This window comes from Piliocolobus tephrosceles, chromosome 17 (assembly GCF_002776525.5).
Source record: "Piliocolobus tephrosceles isolate RC106 chromosome 17, ASM277652v3, whole genome shotgun sequence".
In the NCBI taxonomy this organism is placed as follows: Eukaryota; Metazoa; Chordata; class Mammalia; order Primates; family Cercopithecidae; genus Piliocolobus; species Piliocolobus tephrosceles.
The window spans coordinates 65,393,915-65,416,729 of NC_045450.1; the positions used below are offsets into that span (position 1 = coordinate 65,393,915).

A 22,815-nucleotide genomic window follows, 5' to 3' on the forward strand; every position below is an offset into this window, starting at 1 on the left:
AAGAGCACAGAGCTGGCAGATCTGCCTCACTGCAGAAGGCTGCACAGCACAAGAGGCACACCCTCATGTAGACCTCTGTGAGTCCGGCTTCTCTCCTCCACACTGCAGACTGTCAGCTACAGTCAGCAAATCTTCCTCCCTCATGCTTTACTCTTGGGTTGCCCCATATGAGCAGGGCAGGGGGCTGCTAACAGCTGGAGTGCAGGGAACCCTGCCAGAGCCTTGCCCCTGCACCCAAGGGGCCACAAAAGCTCCCCTCACCACCCTTCCTGAGACAGGGAACTCCGCCACCGCCGGCAGCCGTCACAGCAACATCAAACACGGGTGTTTATGCCAAGCCCCGTTTACACGAGCCCACTTCTTCTCGAGAGATGGATTTCTAAAACAAACAGCTTTTACATATGTTCACAGGCACAGTCACGTCAGCATCAGGGATCCCCAGACGGAAACATGAGTCAGTCTGGGGCAAAGATGCTAAGTAAATCCTGTTTGGGTGAAATTCCTCTCTCTGGAGAAACAGGCGCCTCAACGCGGATTGCTCAGATTTCTCAGCAAGAGTCCCTAAAGACAGCAAACTCTCTCAGGGGAGCCAGTTCTGCACATTCCGGACTCTAAATCGACCATCGTCACACTGAAGTGCGTTGGCCTCATCACCCCAACCTTCTGTGAGCCCTTCTAACCATTCCCCCTGCACCCCAGCATCCCTGTCCCCACATGCACCCTGGTTTCATCGGGGAATCTTATGGCCCTGCCCTGTTGGGCAATGGTTGCCCACACTCCTGTAAGATTTCTGGACATTCCAAGGCTTGGGTCTCTGGCAGCCAAAGAGACATATGCCAACAGGTAGACACACGGGTGTCTGAGAAGTGAAGGACTGCACATAACTGGCACAAGCAGCTAACCTGAAAGACTGATGCCATGAAGGACTTAGGTAAGGAGCAATGTGACTACACAGGAAATCTCAGGTTTGGCAGCATGAACTACATGGGTCATTACCTCCTGTTTCCTTAATTTTGCCTATAGAGACTTTGGAAAAAGGAGGAATTCCATAACCTAACACAACATACGCAGGCTGTGTTAGAGTAAGAGGGTGCAAACTGAAAGAATTAGTGCAGGATGAGGTCAAGACAGCATTTAGGACCCACTATAGTCTGAAGGTTATGTTCCCCCAAATTTCATACGAAGAAACCTAACACAAAACACAATCACAACATTAAGAGGTGGGGCCTATAGGAGGTAATTAACTCATAAGAGCTCCGTTCTTGTGGACGGGATTAGTGCCCTTATAAAAGAGGCTGACAGGTGCTGCCTTGCCCCTTCTATCATGTGAGGACACAGAAGGTACCAGGTAAGAGGAATGGGCCCTCACCTGATGCAGCATCTGCTGGTGCCTTCATCATGGACTTCTAGCCTCCAGAACTGTGAGAAACTGGATTTCTAATGTTCATAAATGACCCACTCTAAGGTGTTTTGTGACAGCAGCCTGAACAGACTAAGACGGGACCTAACATAGGCCAATCATCCAACCTAGAGACAGCAGAAGGGCAAGAAGCAAGAAGCACAGGCGCTGGCGTGGTGAACTCAAGTCCACACTGCATGTGAGAAGACGGCGTGGACCCCAACCCAGACCCCACCTCTCTGGGCTATACTGCTGGGGGCATGATGAGGCTGCAAGCAAGGGCTCTGCACCGTGACCTGGGAGGCACTGGCCCGCTGAGGACACACGTCTTGGGTCCTGGGGGTGAGGACTTGAGCTGCCCTCAGAGAGGTGGATCTAGAGGGGTTACCATGGCCTTGGGTGTCTTGAAGTACAGTCTGGAACTTTGGACCCATTCCAGACCTTGGCTGGAGCATCAGAGGCTTAGCCTCCCCACATGCATGAGGGTCTGTAACCAACACGGGCCTATGACCGAGTCTACAAAGCTCTAGGTGAGACAGATGAAGGGGGAATCACTGGTGAGATAAGAGGTGGGGATGGAGGTGGGGGGCCTTATGTATGTCCCTAGGCTGCAGGCAGAGCTCCCCTTTCGCCACGGCCAGAGCCAAACCCAAGAGAAAGAAAAGCTACAAACCGAGCCCGTTCTCCACCAGTGTGGCGTGGTTCACGTCGCAATCGCCCACATCTTGCTCTCCAACGTGATCATTCAAATCCAAGCCAGGCTGATGGGACCCGTTTCCAAAGTGCCTCTCATCCTTCTCAGAGCCGGCGTCCCCATTTTCCATCCCGTTCTGAGCCTTTTTCAGGGGCATTATTTGCAAACCACTGGGGGTAGTCCTGTAAGACACTGTCTTGGCAGCCCTGTCGCCTCCTGCAGGGGGCTTGCCTGAATACCCCTTTTTTGGCTTGGCCAGAGGAGGGTTAATTCGCTTCCGTTTATGGGAGGTCCCCTTGCTCTTTCCAGGATCCGAAGGTCTGTGGGAGAGTTTCTCAACAGACGGGCCTCGACCGTCACGCAGGAGCTTGGAGGTGCTGGACTGCTTCCCTGACTTGATCCTCTTGTCCTTGGACACGTGCAGCCCATTGAATTCATCAATAAACTCCTCACAGTGCAAGAGGTGGTGCTCCGGCTCCCAAGTGTCCTCTGTGCTCCCGTAGCCTTTCCATCGGATAAGATACTCCCATTTTCCTTTCTTGTTCTTCCTCTTGTCTACAATCCTTTCAACCTGCAATACAAGACGAGAGGGTCAGAAAACAGAGAGAGAGAGAGGAATAAAGTCAGTTCCAGGCAACAAGAACAGCATAAAGCCTTTGGGATAGAGGCATCTACCCTAGCCAGGGGGTGAGCCACGAGCTGTTCAATGCCAGAAGCCAACACTGGCAAGAAGGTTCAAGAAGGTTGGCTTATTTTATGACATCACTGTATGGAACCCAAGGCACATGCAGTCATTTCCTATGACCACTCTAGATGCCACGCCCAGCTGGTGGTAGGTAGCCACATGTCCATCCAGGCTTACTTTTATTTGAAATTGCATTGCAAGTTTTCACAAAAGATCTTTATTCTTTTCATTGCACCAAAGTAGACGCAGGCTATTAAAGACCAATTTGGTGTGAGTTCTTCATCCTTATTTATAATAGGTAACATTTATTGAGCAATTACATGGGAGGTACTATACCAATTTATCCTCACTTATAATAATACTGATGATCAGTAACATTCATTGGGTGCTTATGAGGCAGACACTACACTAAATGCTGGGCATAGACTCTCCCATCTCATTTTTTCCTGGACAACAACTCAATGAGGTATTTTTCTATCCTCAATTTATAGAGAAATGAGGGCTCAGGGAGACCAAGTAACTTAACCAAGTTCCAGAATGGTAAGGGCAGAACTGGAGTTTGAATCACTCTCACTTCTTGCTCACTAGGCCATACTAACTCTCTTAATGGCAAAAATCTTCCATAGTGACCAAAAAGGACTTGAATTGAAAATGTCCAGTTCTCCCCACACAGCTTCCCCAGCTGCAACACAGAGGTGCAGCTAGGAGGCAAAGAGATAGGTAACATTTGTTGAGTACCTACTAGGCACCTCATGTGTTCCCACCGGTGTACACCACTATTATTTTTCCATTTGATAGAGGAAGATATTGTGTGTACGGCAACTCGCCGACCATGCACAGCTCAGAGGTGATACTGGTGGGATTTGAACCTTCATGTGTCAGGCTCCAAAGCCATGAGCTACTGTCTACATGTCTTCAAAGGCAAGAAAACCTCCCCTGTCTTTATGTAATCCCATGGAAAAATACACTTGGAAAATGCCAGTCCCGATGCTAATAACTGTTGTATTTAAGTGAAGGTTATGTGACAGTTCATTTAGTATTCTTTCAACTTTGCGGTAGATTTGAAACTTTTTCAATTAAAAGAAGGTGGAAAATTCCCAGTGTTATACATCCCAAACGCTAAATTTCAATGAAAAAGTAAGCAGTTATATTCAAAAGTTTATTCTACTTCAATGTCAATATAATATGCTTTTCTAGAATGGAATTTTGACCCAATAAAATTAAGTCAAGTGAGGAATAAGCCTCTAAAACTTACAAAAAGAAAAATAAAACAGGTGAGCAAAGGTGAGTACAGTCATAGTTGATAATTGTTGAAGACGGGTAATGAATACATGGGGTAATTTATATGGCTGTTTATGTTTATGTGTTTGAATTTTAGTATGTTTAGAATTTTAATTCTAAAAAGAAAAAAACTTTGAAAAGTGGGATCATCTCATCAATGGCTTTTGTACAACAGAGACTATGCAAAATAATTAAACCACCTTCTTTGCTTTGCACTTAATAAATATGCAAATAACTAGACCATACTGCCTTTTTATAATACTGCCTCTTCATAGACAATTTAAATTGCTTCCTTAATTGATTTATCTCCATCCAAATTGGCTATCAACATTTGTTCCCTTATTAAATGTCCTGTGAACATGTCTTTTAGATTTATTAGATAATTTTTAGATATAATACACAAACTCTGTAACATTTTTTAAAAAGTAAAATCATGCCTAACTAATCCAGTATCTAACCTTCGGGTTAAGGAATGGGGTTACTGAGTATTCCTTTGTAATAATGCTTCAGAATGCCAAGGATTTCTGGAAGAGTCTGCAGCTTTGCTCATTTTGTGACCACTGTAGGAAGAAACTCTCTACAGGTTTACTGAGGGAGGAAAGAGAGTAAGCAACCTGGCACTGCCTGAAACAGCAGCATTTGTGAGGACACCAACCTAGGAAAAGCAGCAGCGCCCAGATATTTCCTGGGAGCTAAGGGATGTGGTGTATTCTCATGGAGGCCTCCAGCTCTAGAAAATATATGCTCACTTCCCAGGACGGAGAAATTTCTTCCCCAGATGAAGTGGAGGACCATGTTAGACAAATAGTCAATACAACGGATGAGTGCGTGGGTGGGCAGATGGATGGGTGGGTGGATGGATTGATAAATGGATAAATAGATAGATGGAAGGTGGGATGTAAGGGTGACTAGATGTATAAATAAATGAATGGATGGATGGATGGATGGACAGATGTGGGATGGATGAAAAGATGAGGTCAGAGGTGGGTTCATAAATGGATGGGTAGATGAATAGATGAAACTTATCAAAATGGCATTAGTAAAATATTTAAGAACAGGGCTTTGTAACAAAACCATCTGTTTTAAATCCCCTGCTGTGCCTTTTATCATGTGTTCTTGAGCAAGTTCCTGAACTTCTTTGGGCCTCAGATGACTCACAGAGCAAGGCAGAAGTAACAGTGCCTATCTCTTGGGGTTGTTGTGGGAAATACACAACTATGTATGTTTGCATTCCACAGTAATCTTGAATAGCTTCCTGTGACCACAAACCTTGGTGGTGTCTAAAGACAGAATGTTCCTCCACCTTTCAGAATATGACCCCTTAAAACAGTCAACTCCTCCCTGGGAAGAAGAGTGAGTAGACCTACTTAGATAAGTGCATCCATGTATGGAAGGTGGCTATGCATAGTTGGGCTGCATGAAAAGCTGAGGGTTAGCAAGGGTGCAGGGTCTAGATGGCTATTTGGGGCCACACTGGAGGTGGAGCTTAGTCTGTTCCCTCCAAATCACTGGAGGTTTCAATCACAGAGTCATAGGTAGCTTTATGGCAGACATCAAGGCTAGTTCTTCTACCTCTGGTTCCATCCACAAAGCTACTGGGTGGCTTGTCAACAATTTCTACTTAACCCAATAGCAATGATGAGCAGTATTAACAGGACCATCTCTAATAGCCTGGTATGTGGATGAAGACATTTGGTTCTGTCATTTGACCTTGGGCATGTTACCCAACCTCTCTGGCCTTGGTATCCCCATCTGTAAAACATATAATAATAAAGAAAAACTGAAAGAATTAAGATACAGGATCACTACAAGATGAACGGATGACTCTGACACATATGAACTTCAGTTGACAAAACTGCTTTTATATACATTGTTTCACCCCCACTTTTAAAAAGCAAACAAACACAAGGTTTTTGCAAGTTCAGAAAACACTGCTTTTCCTGAAACACTGGAATAACCATGAAAAAGTCAGGGGAAAGCTGGCTCCCAAAGAGCTCAGCATACTTTGATCTCCGGCATCTCTTGGGACCTAATCTTCTACACATCTCTGTGTAGGCTTCTGACTCTCTTTTCTTTCTCAGGAGCACCTCAAACAGAACCTGAATTCTAATTTGTTTTGTTGATAAGAAAAGCCCAAGTCGTTTAGGACTTGACCTTGCATATGATTGCAACATTCTCTCTCTGGGAAATCCTTTCTTCTTAAGCTCCCCCAAAACCTCCTCCACTGTCTCATAACTCCTCACACCAAAATCAAACAAACAAACAAAAAAACGGAACAAAACAAAAAAACAACCAGAGAGCTCGCCCCCCTGGTCCTGGCAGCTCTGTCTCCTGATGCTCTACCCCCACTCTACCTGGGCAGGCCACTTGCTCCACCTGAAGCTCAGTCCTTCCAAATGGAAACAATAATTAATTCTCTTCCCTTTATTTGCACATATGTATGAATGAATGAATGAATGATATTAGAAAATCCTGTGTACACATCCCCAACAGCTTCTTTTCTCAAAAATAAGCAATCTGAGATGCTGAACTATTCCTCAGAGCTCAATCAAATAATTCATTAACATTTACTCTCTGTGATCCCAGCTAATGTGAGACTCTGCTCTATTGCAGGTGGGGGGCAGGGAAATGCTGATGCAATTATTACTGTTGCCAGGATGCCACCTGGATGACTGTCTCAGGAGGATTAATAATGATGACAGTCATCTTGACTGGTATATGCATAGTTCCAGGAACTGTGTAAATCACTTTCAGGTGTTAGATTTCATCTTATGCCCAGCCTTCCAGTTGGATATCACTCTCCTCATTTGACAGGGAGGAAACTGAGACTCAGAGAAGGCCGGTAACTTTCCCTTGATCACACAGTCCGTAGCTGGTTAACCAACATTTGAACCCAAGTTCATCTGACTCCAAGAGCCTCAGTTCCTAGTCACATCTTGCCAGTGAGAAGCTATTACAACAGGGCAGGGCCAAGCAAAGCATCAACCGCTGGAACAGCAACAAGAGGACTGGATACTGAGGAAGGAAACGGCTTCACAGAAGTAATGCATGCAATAACTCTTCAAGGACCACTGATATGTGAGGCACCAGTGTGCAACAAGAAACCTCGCAGACCGCCATCATGGCTCACAGGCTAGTGGGAAACACAGAAGGAGCACAACATAATACATAGTAACAAATTACAAAAAGTACTCTGGGCTGGGCACGGTGACTCACACATGTAATTCCAGCACTTTGGGAGACTGAGGTGGGCAGATCACCTGAGGTCAGGAGTTTGAGACCAGCCTGGCCAACACGGTGAAACTCCATCTCTACTAATAATACAAATATTAGCTACGCATGGTGGCATATGCCTGTAATCCCAGCTACTCCAGAGGCTGAGACAGGAGAATCCCTTGAACCCAGGAGGCAGAGACTACAGTGAGCCAAGATAGCACCGCTGCACTCCAGCCTAGGAGACAGAGCGAGACTCTGTCTCAAAAAAAAAAAAAAAAAGGACTCATATGACTCGTACTCTGATGGCAAAGAGGAAGGTGCTGTGAGAAACAATGGCAGCCGGAATGGAGCTATTTCAAACAGAACAGTCACGAAGGCTCCTCCAAGAAAGGACAATTTAAACTGAGAGCAAACTCAGCCTGTAGAGATGAGAAGGACTGGAGCAGTGAGGGGCTGTCCAAGCAAGGGAGAACACCCCCTCCTCCTCAGCCTTTCCACCAGCAGGCTGATAACATACCACCACCACCACCTAACACTGATTCAGCACGACTAAGGGCCAGCCACTGCTGTACTTGATCCCTATACATTAACTCTCCAAAATAACCCAGCAAGGTAGGTAATTTTATCTTCTTATTTTTTATATAGAGGACAAAAGAGGCACCCAGAAGTTATGGACTTTGGTAAGCACAGGACAGCTAAGACTTCGTCTAATACATCTTGGCTCCAAATCCCATGCTCTTGGCGACCACATTACACACACCTCTCATTGTGCAGTGGGCCCAACCTGACCAAGGCTGGCAGCATATCTGCAGCTTCAGGCCCCTCCCCTCAATTCCTGCCAATTTCCTTGAAGTCCTGAAGCATCTTTCCATTACTTCTGATTAGCCTCCTGCACTGGCCTCTCCTAGAGCCCCTACCATGCCAGCCACAGGGCCTCTTCTCCCTCTGCTTCAATTCTTCATTGGTCCAAATGGAAACAGACTCATCACCAGTCATATTCCCCACCCCAGATTCCCACCAAACCAGCACAATATATACAATTGCAATCGCTCTGGAACCCAGGATTACAATCAAAGATTTTACAGACTGCTGAAGGGATATCTTTCCAACAGATGGCACTGGATTGAGAAATTTTGGGTTTACTAGTACATGTCTTGGTCTCTGGGAGCAACAAGCAAGGCCAAGAAAAAAGAACAGAGAAAGAAGACATCCATGCCTACAGCCCCTGTCCATCCATACACCAGAGCAGCCATCCCCAGCCAGAAACAGCTCGTTCCCTAACTCTGTACCTCAAACCCCACATCCCTGAGGACCTTTCTTTCTGCAACCTTTCAACATGCTGGGACAACGCCCTTGGGGGCACAAAGGCACAGGCACCCCATGGTTACAACTTGGGGTATGAAGTCCTCGAGAAGGATAAAGAGAGCAAGTTCTGAGAACAACTTGGCATGCGCTGTTTAAAGTCCAGAAGACTTAGATTGCTTCAGATAATCAAGCCACAAAATAAGGCGGTAAAAACAGGAGGATTTTCCCCTCAAGCACAGCAAAACTATACAAGGGAAATGGCTGTCAGACCAAGAAGTTTGGCTCAGAGCCATGTAAACCAAACTAGATTTTGGGCAAGGGTCTGAGTGGGGGACTCTGTGGCATCCTTGTGGTGAGAGAGATCAACAGGAATTTTCACATCCACTCTGCTGGAAAACACTATGCTTAGAGAGACCTCACACAAACAAAATTAGTAATAGCAGCATCATCACACAACAGGGTCATAAAAATTTTGTAAACGTAAGAACATGATCATAACTAAAACATTCTCAGTACAGTCACACCAGTGAAGAGTACTACTGTATATTTTTGAATAGTATTTGTGGTGTGTCTTCCAATACTACAGAAAATATGACCTTTGTTTTTAAAAGAGAGAGAAGGAGAGATACATGATGAAATGAAATCAACAGGTTGAGAAGGAAGCTGAAATGAAAAAACAATTCATTTACATAAGAAAGGATGTAAAGGAATCGAAGAGAAAATGCAAGCAAGGGAACAAAATTCACACTGGAACCAGGAAAGGACAGAACCAACATGCAGGAAACCACACCAGCGATGTAGACAACATACTCGAAAAGCTGTCTAAGAGAGCAGGAGAAAAGGACACAGAGATTTTAAAGAAAGCACTAAGGAAAATGAGGATACCTAGGACAGTTAATAGAGATCCACCCAATCTAAGTCCAACAAAGAGAAAAAAAATCAAAACAGGACAGAAATACTAATCAAGTCATAATAGAAGAAATCTATGTCCTAAGTCTGCAGGGCAAAAGAAGATTTCAGTGATGGGGGAAGGGGAGTTTGAGAATAAATCACCTTTATTTCTACCCTCACAAAGCTTCTTCATTTCAAAAAATTGAATTATCTGCCTCATCCCCCAGCCCTCCCCCATCCAAAAATCAGGCCAACCTCAGAACGTTAAGTTCCAGAACACCTGTTGAAGCAATAAATATTCTGAACTCAAGAATTAGATAGCCCAAGTGGTACTTCAGATGAGAAGGACGGAGGAAGATATCTCATGTCTTAGGGGACAAAATATGAATTGTCCATTTAAAACATGACTCAAACAGGTACTTCAGAGAACAATTTTAAACCTAAACTTTTAACGTAAAACTGGAGAAGGTGTAGTAAGAATACATACTAGGATTAATGTTATACAATGATACCAAATAAATATCTGAAGTTGAGGCTTAAGTAATCATTGTAATTATGACAAATTGAAAGCAAATATTAAATGATTTTCAAAGGATTACTTGCATATATAATGTGAAAATAGAAAGCAAAACTATAATGTGATTTTTTAAATGCCAAGTTAAGATAATGAGTGTAGGAAATGATCAAACATGAAGAAGAGTGAAAACTTAACTGAATGATGTTTGCCTTTATCACTAGAGTAACATGTTTGTGTATATTGACAAAACAATTACTTTCAAGACAGAACACATGCCCATAAAATGACATGATCAATGTTCATAGCACTTTTACTCATAATAGACAAAACCCAGAGAAATGTAAGTAGTTCAACAGAACAAATAGACCATAGCATATCTGTGCAGAGAAGTACTACTCAATAATAAATAGGAATGATACACACAGCAATTTGGAAGAAACTCACAGGCATTATGCTGAATGAAGGGGCCAGACTCAGAAGAATACACACGAGGCAAACTCATCTACGGTGATCGAAGCCAGATCAGAGGCTGCTGCGTGTGGGGGTGGATGGTGGGGTGGGGGTGAGAGTGATTACAAAGGCCATAAGGAAACTTTCTGGGGAAATGGAAATGTTCTATAATTGGATTTGGGTGGTGATGTATACATCTGTCAAAAGTCACTTTTACACTGAAAATGTGTGTTATTATATATAAGTTTTGCCTCAATAAAGGTGTTTGAAAGACACACACAAAACACATAGAAATAAAAAGAGGAAATATACTCTTCAAATCAAACGAGCAGATGGAAAAAAGGTCTATATTGCAAAAGAAAGTTTTAAAAATGAAATTGTATTAAAGCATAAAAGCAAAAAGCATTAAATAAGGCAGCAGAAATGAGGCCAAATATATTATTTACAAAAAAAAAGTCCTGTATATGAATACTTACAGCGGCTTAATTCATCATTTCCAAAAACTAGAAACAACTATATTCTTCAACAAGGAAACAGATAAACAAACTGAAGTTCATTCATATAATAGAATACCACTCAGAAATTAAAAGGAACACACTATTACTTGGCACAGCAACATAAATGAATCTTACATTCAGGTGCCAAGGACCAGAAGAGGAGGGCATGATTACAAATCGGCTACACAAGGGAATCTTTAGGTGATGAAACTGTTCTGTGTGGTCCTGTGGGGGTGGATTCAGGACTGTACATTTGTCAAAAACCACAGAGCTGTAGAACACAAAGTGACCTTTTTTGTATGCACTTTTTTTTTTTTTTAATCAACCAAGGTGTCAGGGACTTCTAGGATGGAATACATTCAGTCACAAATGAATCTCACTATATCACAGATGCATGATACAACCTAAATACAAGAGATAGGGAAAAGGAGCTGACCCACGTAACTCTAGAAAACTGTGTTTTAACTGGACAAAATAAAGACAAAGTATACAAATACTGTACTCTAGTTCAGCAGTCCCCAACCTTTTTGGCACCAAGGACCAGTTTCATGGAAGACAATTTTTCCGTGACGGGCGGAATGGTTTTAGGATGAAACTGTTCCACCGCACATCATCAGGCATTAGTTAGATTCTCATAAGAAACGCACAACCTAGATCTCTCGCATGCGCAGTTCACAATAGGGCTCGCACTCCTATGAGAATCTAATGCTGCCACTGACCTGACAGAAGGCAGAGCTCAGGTGGTCATGGTCCCTTACCCACCACTCACCTCCTGCTGCGTGGCCTGGTTGCTATCAGGCCACAGTCTGGTACCTGTCCATAACCAGGGGGTTGGGATACCCTGCTCTAGTTGATAAAATTGTTTTTCACAGAGGTACAGAGAATTAAAAAATGACTTTACACATGCACTAGGTTTGAGTAAATATGTAAATAACTGATAGGAAAAGAAAGCTAGTTTTCTCACTGGCTGATAAAAAAAAAAAGCTATAAACAAGCTAAAGGAGAAGATTAGAATAAACCCTGGAATACTGAATTGGGGCCAGAGATATCAGTACAAACTCATGTTTACTTTAATACATTTACACATATAAACATGGAAATATAATATATATATACATGGGTTGCAGCACACACATATTTCCTACATCTTTCCTCTGAGAGGACCAAGAAGCAGTCACACCCCAGTATCAGTGAGCACATCTGCAGTATAGATCATGGTTTCTTTTTTTTTTTTTTTTTTATTATACTTTAAGTTCTAGGGTACATGTGCATAACGTGCAGGTTTGTTACATATGTATACATGTGCCATGTTGGTGTGCTGCACCCATCAACTCGTCAGCACCCATCAATTCATCATTTATATCAGGTATAACTCCCCAATGCAATCCCTCCCCCCTCCCCCCTCCCCATGACAGGCCCCAGTGTGTGATGTTCCCCTTCCCGAGTCCAAGTGAGCTCATTGTTCAGTTCCCACCTATGAGTGAGTAGATCATGGTTTCTTAATATCACTCTCCAATGAAAAAAACTAGGGCTCCCTAGGAAAATGCCTAATTCTAGGGCTGGGACAGAAAACATGTAAGATGACCCTAGAAGATCTCAAGAGTGCCAATAGGTAAGAAAGTGCTCCAAATAAATAAATAAACCCACAATGATGGGGGTATATCAAAAGGGCCAAATGAAAGAGCTCCCGATGGCCAAAACTGGAACAATCTGAGTAACAAAACAAAATTAAGCAACATTCTCCTGATAATAAGAGTAACCCAAAGAATATATATCCCAAAGAATTATAATCCGAAGAATAAATATTCAAGAGTCCATCTGATATAAACAGGTAAATTAATCAGCAGTTAGCCAATTATGGCCTGCGGGCCAAATCTGGCCAGATGTTTCTTTTTGGAAGTAAAGTTTTATTTGGACACACTCATGTCCATGCATCTACATAATATCTGTGGCTGCTTTCACAATACAACAGTAGAAGTAAGTTGTTGTCACACAGAGTGTTCAGCTCACAAATATTTACTCTGGCCCAAATAAAAGTTTGCCAACACTTATCACTATAGAAAACCACAAAACCAAAGATAAATAATAAAAGAGAAAGAAACAAAGGCTATACAAAACAACCACAAAGCAAATGACAGGAGCAAGTCCTCACCTATCAATAATAACACTGAATGTAAATGGATTAAATTCCCCAGTTAAAAGATATAGAATGACTGAATGAACTAAAAAAACAATACCCAACCACATGCTGCCTATAAGAAATTCACTTCACCTGTAATGACACACACAGATTGAAAGTGAAAGGATGGAAAAAGACATACTACACAAACAGAAACCAAAAATGAGCAGAAGTGGTTATATTTATAGCAGATAAAATAGAACTTAAGTTTAAAACCTGTAAAAAGCAATAAAGAAGGTCATTATATAATGATAAAGGGATCAATTCAGCAAAAGGAAATTACAATTTTAAATATGTACGTACCCAACACAGGAGCACCCAGATATATAAAGCAAATATTATTAGATCTAAAAGGAGGGACAGACCTCAATACAATAATAGTTGAGATCTTCAACACACGACTCTCAACACTGGACAGATCATGTAGGCAGAAAATCAACAAACATCGGCTTTAACCTGCACTACAGACCAAATGAACCTACCAGACATTTACAGAACGTTTCAATCAACAGCTGCAGAATGCACATTCTTCTCATTAGCACATGAAGCATTCTCCAGGACAGACCATACATTATGCCATGAAAGAAGTCTCTACAAATTTTTTTTAAATTGAAATCATATCACTTATCTTTTCTGACCACAATGAAATAAAACTAGAAATCAATAACACGAAAACCTTTGAAACTGCACAAATAAATCAAAATTAAGCAATGCGTTCCTTAAAGACCAATGGGTCAATGAAGAAATTAAGAAGGGTATTTAAAAATTTCTTGAAACAAATGAAAACAGAAACACAACATACCAAAACCGATGGGATACAGAAAAGCAGTACTAACAGAGAAGTTAATAGCAATAAACATCTACATCAAAAAAGTAGAAAGATTTCAAATGACCTAACGACATATCTCAAGGAACTAGAAAAGCAAAAAGAAACCAAACTCGAAATTAATAATAATAATAATAAAGAAATAATAAAGATGAGAGCAGAAATAGAAAAAATACAAAAGGTCAATAATGTAGTTTTTTAAAAATACAAAATCAACAAACCATTAGCTAAAGTAAAAAACTGAGAAGACACAAATAAAATCAGAAATAAAAAAGAAGACATTATAATTGATATTACAGAAATACAAACAATTCTTACAGACTATTACAAACAACTATACACCAACAAATTGGAAAGTCTAGAAAAAGTGAATACATTCCTGGACACATACAACCTACCAAGATTAAACAGGAAATACAAAATAGAAATAGAAAACCTGAATAGACCAGTTAACAAGTAACAAGATTGAAGAGTAATAAAAAAAGCCTCCCAACAAGAAAAGCCCAGAACAGGATGGCTTTACAGATGAAGTCTACCAAACTTTTAAAGAAGGACTCTAAAACTACTACTTCTCAAAATCTTCCAAAAATCTGAAGAGGAGGACCCAGGCACGGTGGTATGCACTTAGAGACCAAGCTCCTCTGGAGGCTGAAGTGAGAGAATCATTTGAGGCCAGGAGTTCAAGGCTGCAGGGCCCTGTGATTGCATCTGTGAATAGCCACTACACTCCTGCCTGAACAACACAGTGATATTTTGTTCATAAAAGAATTAATAAGTAAAATAAAATGATAAACTGAAGGGGAGGGAATTATTCCAAACTCATTCTATCACGCCAGTGTCATACTGACACCAAAAGCAAACAAGGACACAACAAGAAAAAGAAAACTACTGGCCAATATCCTTGATGAATATAGATGCAAAAATCCTCAACAAAGAATACAAGCAAACTAATCCAACAACACATCAAAAAGACAGTACACCATAATCAAATGGGATTTATCCCAGTGATTCACATATGGCTCAACATACATAAGTAAATAAATGTAATACATCACATTAAGAATGAAAGGCAAAAACCATAAAATCATCCCAATGGATACAGAGAAGGCATTTAATAAAATTCAACATCCCCTCATGATAAAAACTCTCAATAAATTAGGTATAGAAGGAACGTTCCTCAACATTATAAAGGCCACATCTGGCAAACCCATAGCCAATATCACACTGAATGAGGAAAAGTTGGAAGCTTTTCCTCTAAGAACTGGAACAAGACAAGGATGCACACTTTAACCACTCTTACTCAACACAGTATTGGAAGTCCTAGCCAGGGAAATTTCACAAGAAAAAGAAATAAGTGGCATCCAAACTGGAAAGGAGGAAGTCAAATTATCCTTGATTGCAGACAACATGATCCTATATATATGTAAATCTAAAGACTCCACCAAAAACCTCTTAGAACTGATGATTCAGTAAAATTGCAGGATACGAAACCAACGAAAAAGTCATGTTTCTATACAATAATAACAAACTACCTGAAAAAGAAATCCCATTTACAATAGCTACAAAAAAGTAAAATACCTAGGTATAAATTTAACCAAGGAGATGAAAGATCTCTACAATGAAAACAATAAAACATTGGTGGAAAAACTTAAAGATGAGATAAAAAAATGGAAATACATCCCATGTTCATGGATTGGAAGAATATTGTTAAAATGGCCATACTGGCCAAAATGATCTGCAAAGTCAATGCAATCTCTATCAAAATACCAATGACATTCTGCACAGAAATAGAAAAAAAAAAAAAAATCCTAAAATTCATATGGAACCACAAAAGATCCCGAATAGTCAAAGTCATCCTGAGCAAAAGAAACAAAGCTGGAGGCATCACACTACCTGATTTCAAAACATACTAAAAATCAATAGTAACCAAAACAGCATAGTACTGGCATAAAAAAAAAGACACATGATTTCATGGCTAAGACCTCGAAAGCACAGGCAACAAAAGCAAAAACAGACGGGATTATGTCAAACTAAAAAGCTTCTGCACATACTGCAAAGGAAACAATCAACAGAATGAACAAATAACCTGCAGAATAGGACAAAATATTTGCAAACTATGCATCTGACAAGGGATTCATATCCAGAATATACAAGGAACTCAACACAAGAGTAAAAAACCAAATAGCTAAATTAAAAAATGAGCCAATGATCTGAAAAGACATTTCTCAAAAGAAAATATACAAATGGCCAGTAAGCATATGTGATATGGTTTGGATCTGTGTCCCTGCCCAAATCTCAGGTTGAATTATAATCCACAGTGTTAGAGGTGGGGCCTGGAGGGAGGTGACTGGATCATGGGGGCACAGTTCTCATGAATAAATTGCCATCCTCCCTTGGTACTGTATAGTGAGTTGTCAAAAGATCCGATTGTTTCAAAGTGTGTAGCATCTCTCCTCCTCTCTCTTACTTCTGCTCCTGCCATGTAAGATGTGTCTGCTTCCCCTTGACTTTCTGCCATAACTGTAAGTTTCCTGAGGCCTCCTCCCAAGCAGAAGCCACTTTGCTTCCTGTACAGCCTGCAGAACCATGAACCAATTAAACCTCTCTATAAGTTATGCAGTCTCAGGTATTTCTTTATAGCAGTGTGAGAACAAACTAATAACAATAACAAAAAAAGCTCAGCATCACTAATCATCAGGAAAATGCAAATCAAAACCATCATGAGATAACATCTCACCCCAATTAGAATAGCTATTATCAAAAAGATAAAAACTAACAAATGCTGGCAAGGATGTAGAGAAAAGAGAACTTCATAAACTGTTGGTGTGTAAATTAGTAAAGACATCGTGGAAAATAGTATGGAGGTTCCTCAAAAAACTAAAAATTGAATATCATATGATTCAATAACCCACTACTGGGTATATATCCAAAGGGAAGAAAAACAGTATGTCTAAGATATACCTGTACTTTCAGGTTCACTGCAGCACTATTCACAATAGCCAAGATATGGAACCAACTTAAGTGTCCATCAACAGATGAATGGACAAAGAAAATATAGTATACATATTTATATACAATGCAATACTATTTAGCCATAAAAAAAAAATGAGATCCTATCATCTGCGGCAATAAGCACCAGCCTGCTGGACATTGTGTTAAGTGAAATAAGCTAGGCATAGAAATATAAATACCACAAGTCCTCACTCATATGTGGAAGCTAAAAAAGTTGATCTCATAGAAGTAGAGAGTAGAATAGTAGTTACTAGGGGCTGTGAAGAATAGCACAAACAGAGGATAGGGACAGGTTAGTCAACAAATACAAAACCACAGCTAAACAGAAGGATTAAGTTCTAATGTTCTACAGCACTATAAGCTGAACATAGCTAACAAAATTTTATTGTATATTTTCAAACACCTAGAAAAGAGGATTTTTACTATTCCCAACACAAAGAAATGATAAATGTTTGAAGGGCTGCATATGCTAATTACCCTGATTTGATCATTACACATTATCTATATGTATTGAAATATCATACTATACCCCACAAATACATATAATTATTATGTGTCAAAAGGTTTTCTTTAAAAAGTTGAACTGTATATGGAAAAGCAAAAGAACTAGAATAACTAAAACCATTTTTAAAAAGAACAAAGTTGGAGAAGTTATAGTGCCTCTGCAAAATTCCAGATAAATTAGAAAGTTAAACAAAAACCTAAGAACATATCAAATACAAAAAAAAAATGCATTTTAAGACTTACAATGGAGAAGGTCACTGAAACAAAAATCTAATGCCCATAAAGAGGGACAAATTTCACTAAACTAAAATTAAAATTTTTCATTTCATAAAAGACATCAAAAATAAAATTAAATGACAAACAATAAACTGAGAAAATATTCACATTTGCAGCAAAAGGGTACCATCCATAATATATAAGGAACTTTAAAGTCAATTAAGAAAAAGAAGTAAAAACAGGCAAAGAAGCAGAGTAAGAAACAGAAATTCAAATAAATAAAAATGTATATCAACATATTAAAAAGACAGTCAAGCTCATCGCTAATCAGGGAAATGAAAATTAAAACAATGAGAAAGATCAGCAAAAATGTAAAAGGCTGCTAATATCCTATGTTGGCAAGGATGTGGGGATACGAATAGCTACATATGTTCTTAGCATATGTAAATGGATACACCCTTTAGGGAAGGTAATTTAACAGATATGTACGCAAATCAAAATGTACACCCTTCTCTCCTCCTCCCACACCCAGTACACAGGGTCACATCATGCTTTCTCTCGACAGTCGTCAGTAAACAGAATAAATGTGTCACCTCTGAACAGAAAGGTTTAATTTCCTATTTTTTCTCTTTCCTGCCACAGCAACAGAGCAGGCCACCAGGTGCAACGCAGTGCAGCTAAGAAACAGTGAAGCCTCCAGCAGCAGCCCAGGTCTCTGAGGGGCTCGGTGGGCAGAACATCCCACCAAACACTGTGGGACAGGGAGCGTGAGTGAGAAATAAACCCCTGCGGTGTTAAGCCACTGGGAAAAAATCTGCACAAACCCTTGAACCAGCCATTTGACTTTTGAGTATCCATCCTCATATAACCAATTCTAAAGGGAAAAAAGCAATAAACAGGGACCTTGTCAAAGTAGAACACTTACATCGATCCAGACAGAGCTATATGTCTTAATGTACACTGTGATCCCATGTATGACCAAATATGCAGATGCAAATATATAAAGGTCTGGAATAATTCACCGTCAATCTTCTATGGCTATTGCCTAATTATTAACAATGGTTTGCTCTAAGGCAGGGAGTGGAAGCAGGGGAAGAGGCCACAAAGAAAGTCTTTCATTTCCATCCCAATTCTTCTGTAAAGCATTTTTTCAATGAACATTATTTACACAGTATCTATACCATTTTTAAATCAATAAAAATATTTTTTGGCCGGGCGTGGTGGCTCAAGTCTGTAATCCCAGCACTTTGGGAGGCCGAGACGGGCAAATCACAAGGTCAGGAGATCGAGACCATCCTGGCTAACACGGTGAAACTCCGTCTCTACTAAAAAATACAAAAAACTAGTCGGGCGAGGTGGCGGGCGCCTGTAGTCCCAGCTACTCGGGAGGTTGAGGCAGAAGAATGGTGTAAACCCGGGAGGCAGAGCTTGCAGTGAGCTGAGATCCAGCCACTGCACTCCAGCCTGGGCGACAGAGCGAGACTCTGTCTCAAAACAGTAAATAAATAAATAAATAAATAAATAAAAATAAAAATTTTTTTAAATTAATTCAATTCTTATATTTAAAAATGACCAACCGGAACATATCATGGGGAAAAATGAGCACATTCCAAAAAACAACCAAAAAAACATTGAATTGCAAATGTTAACTTTCATGAGAAATACTGGAAAACTACAAGAAGATAAACCACAAAATTCTACTGAGATATTTTAAAGGGTTGAAATGAGTGGAGCTGTATGCACAATGTTTCTGGATGAGGGAATTCTTCATACATTAAAGCTGTTGGTTTGCAACAAACTGATCGATAAATGTAATGCAGTTGCAATCAAAGTCCCAATGAGTTCATTTTCAGAACTTTACAAAATGGTTCTCAAGTACCTCCGGGAGAATTACACAAAAACAGCCAAGAGATTTTTTAAAAAGAAAAGTAATGAGAAGGTACTTCCACAATAACGTACTAAAATAGAATATAAAGCCGCTATCCTTGTATAGCGTTAGGACAGGAAAAATAAATCAACTGAGCAAGAAAGCAAGCCTGAAAACATCCCTGCGTATACTAGGAGATAAAATCTGAAACAAAGTAGCATCAAGTATCAGTGCCAAATAGCAGAATTATTGCATAATTGGGGCAATTATACAGAAATGTGGAGTGAGAAACAAACCCCCATTTCACAATAGAGGAATCAGAGTTTGGGTTGATTTTGAAAATTCCAAGAGGTTCCAAGAGTCAGAAGGCCTAAACACACACATACACACATACACACACACACACACACACACAAAACTATAAAAACTCACAAGAAGACAAGACAGAGGTAGACAGCCATCTCATTTTTCGTTGAAAGATATCCCATGTTCAAAATAATATTTTGCTCAGAAAAGCAAATGTATCTGCACATATATCCCATTTTTAGAATAAATACAAAAGTGCATAAAATAGAAAAAAATTAAATGGCACAAACTAAAATCGTAAAAATAATCAAGAAATATATAAAGATCTCAGAAATACCATTAGGAAAAGCAGACAGGGCTGGACACAGGGGCTCACGTCTATAATCCAGCATTCTGGGAAACCAAGGCAGGAGGACTGTTTGAGGCCAGGAGTTTGAGACCAGCCTGGGCAACATAGTGACACCCCATCTCTACAAAAAAATTAAAAATTAGCTGGGTGTGGTGGCTCATGCCTGTACTCCCAGCTACTCGGGAGGCTGAGGCTAGAAGATCGCTTGAGCCCAGGAAGGCAAGGCTGCAGTGGGCTATGATCACACCACTGCATTCCAGCCTGGGTGACAGAGTAAGACCTTGTGGACAGGTAAGGCCACAATATTAGGAAGCTAGCCTGGCCTACTGGAGGATGAGTAGACACAAAATGCCACAGCCAACAGCCAGCACTGCACACCAGAAACGTGTGTGAGGCCATCTTGGACTTTCCATCCCAGCTGCATGAGTAAGCCCAGATGAAATCAACTGCACTCACCCACAGAAGCCTAAGAAATAATCAGTTTTTATTGCTTTAAGCCACTAAGTCCATAACTGATATATCTTGACATAAAAGTTTATTAGAGTTTTAGCTCAGTCATGTGGAATATATATGCACACACGAACCTAGGAAAAAAGATAAGGAAATGTTAACAAAAATAGGAAATGCCATTAACAGAATTATCTCAACCATGTAGAATATGCATATACACACACACCTGGGCAAAAAGAGAGGCAGGGATGTTAACAAGAATGTTATCTCCAGGGAGCAGGATTAGTGTTAACTATCTTCTTTATATTCTTTTGTATTTACAAAGTTTCCTTTTATGAACAGATAAATATATGTGAATAGCACTATATTTTAAATATTGATTTACCTCCCCAACTAGACTGTGGCCTCCTTGATGCAGAGGCTCTGTCTTTCTTTTGACTGTGAACCCCACAGCTTGTCAGAGGTACAGTCAATGCTAGATGAATGAATGAACACGGAAAGCCTCAGGCTTATTCCCAGATTCAGGATTGGACTAGAACTGCCAACCTCCTCATTGCTCCCTGGACTTCCTCTAATGTGCACTAGACCAAACCTGGTGCCCATGAGTTGATAACCACCCAGCCACTCTGCCCTTACAGCAGGTATCCCCATCACCCTGTGCTGGTTCAGGCCACAGGGCCTCCCTGCGGGGTGCTCTAGGGACCGTTCTGGTTACCATGCATCATACTCTGGCTCAAGGAGAGGGACAAAGTGACCCAGCCCCTCCCAGAACCGCACCTGCTGGTCAGGGTCTTCTCCACAACTATTCCTGGGTACCGGCTCCCCTGAGTCCTGCCGGCTACCAGGACCTCTACAGAAGGGTCCTGCCCTCTTGACCTCTGATTCCAGAGCACACCTGGCCTTGCCTGCTCTTGGATGACAAGCCTCACCTGCGGAGCCATGTTAGCATCAAACTTTGCACCCAGGTAAGTAGAGCAGCCCCCTCCCTTCTCTTGCCCAGCTGCGCAGGGTGGGTGCACCCATCACCACATTGCATACTCAATTCCAAAGTACACAAAGGGCAACAATTGAGTTACAGGATAGCAGAAGTGTGCATGTTGCTGGAAGATTGGGAGGTGAAGGTGACCAGTAAAAACTTCAATACCTGAGTAGAGCAAAATGCCTGTTTGTCCTAGGAGGTCAGTGAGGTATATCAGACGGTGCTCTCCAAAAGCTCATTAACCAACTCCTTCTTGCCTTTCTCACCCTTCCCTCATCCAAGCCAGACACTGCTAATCAACACAACACCCACCCGTAATCAGCCCAGATCAACCCAAAATGCATAGCACAGAATTTACACAGAAGCACTTGGCAAATTGATATTCTTCTTCTTCTTTTCAATATAACACTTCAGGCAGCCATAGTTACTCTCTCAGAACCAAGACCAAAGATAGAACTTGATCATTCATTCAACAAATACTTATCAAGTGCTCATCACATGCCAGGCACTGCAGGAGACACCAGAGGTGTAATGGTGAATAAAAACAAATGTGGCCCTCATGCCCACGAAGCACAGAGTCCAGGGGGAGAGCCAGCTTCTAATACATAATGTCACCAACCAACATGAATGGCAAACTGAGGTAAGTGCTCTAGATAAAAGGAACGACACTCGCCCTGATGTGTTCAAGGTAGCCAACCTGGTCTTGGCAGTCAGGGAAGGCTTCTCGGAGGAACTGACATTCAGAATAGAAGGAAAAGCTGCCACTGACTGGAACAGGCCATGCAGGGGGAGCTCAGGGAGAAGGGAGTTCCAGTTAGAGGGAACAGAATGTGCAAATGCTCTGAACCAAGGAGGAGTGTGGTCAGTGGTCAGCATGAGGAACAGAGAAAGGCCACGTGCCTGAAGCCAAGAGGGACTGGGGCACGTTGAGAGATGAGAGTAAGAGGGAGGAAGAAAACAGACTCTGCTGGGTCTCTACGGCAAGTTAAGAACCCTGATCTCATCCTGATCCTAAGTACAAATAAGCCACCCAGGGGTATGGCAGGTGGAGAAGTTGGCCAAGACAGGGGCTCCCTGGTCCAGGCTTGACATGCTTATGGTCCAGCTAGGAGCTAGACCTCACTAGGTAAGTTCCTCGCAGGCAGATGCTCTGTTTGACATCCCAACAGCTCACCAGTGCTTCATCTACGCT

General features: G+C 41.2%; 1 protein-coding gene across 2 annotated transcripts in view; it reads right to left on the reverse strand.

Annotated features, from left to right (window-relative positions):
* CDYL2 (chromodomain Y like 2) overlaps positions 1 to 22,815 on the reverse strand; it is a 240,705-nt gene that overhangs the window by 114,417 nt on the left and 103,473 nt on the right. For both annotated transcript variants that reach the window (XR_002734661.2, XM_023226834.2), the window contains exon 2: positions 2,073 to 2,664. Coding sequence is in view for 1 of the 2 variants with exons in the window: in XM_023226834.2 (XP_023082602.1) it covers positions 2,073 to 2,664 (592 nt within the window). In the remaining variant the exon portion in view is untranslated. The remainder of the gene's footprint in view (positions 1 to 2,072; positions 2,665 to 22,815) is intronic.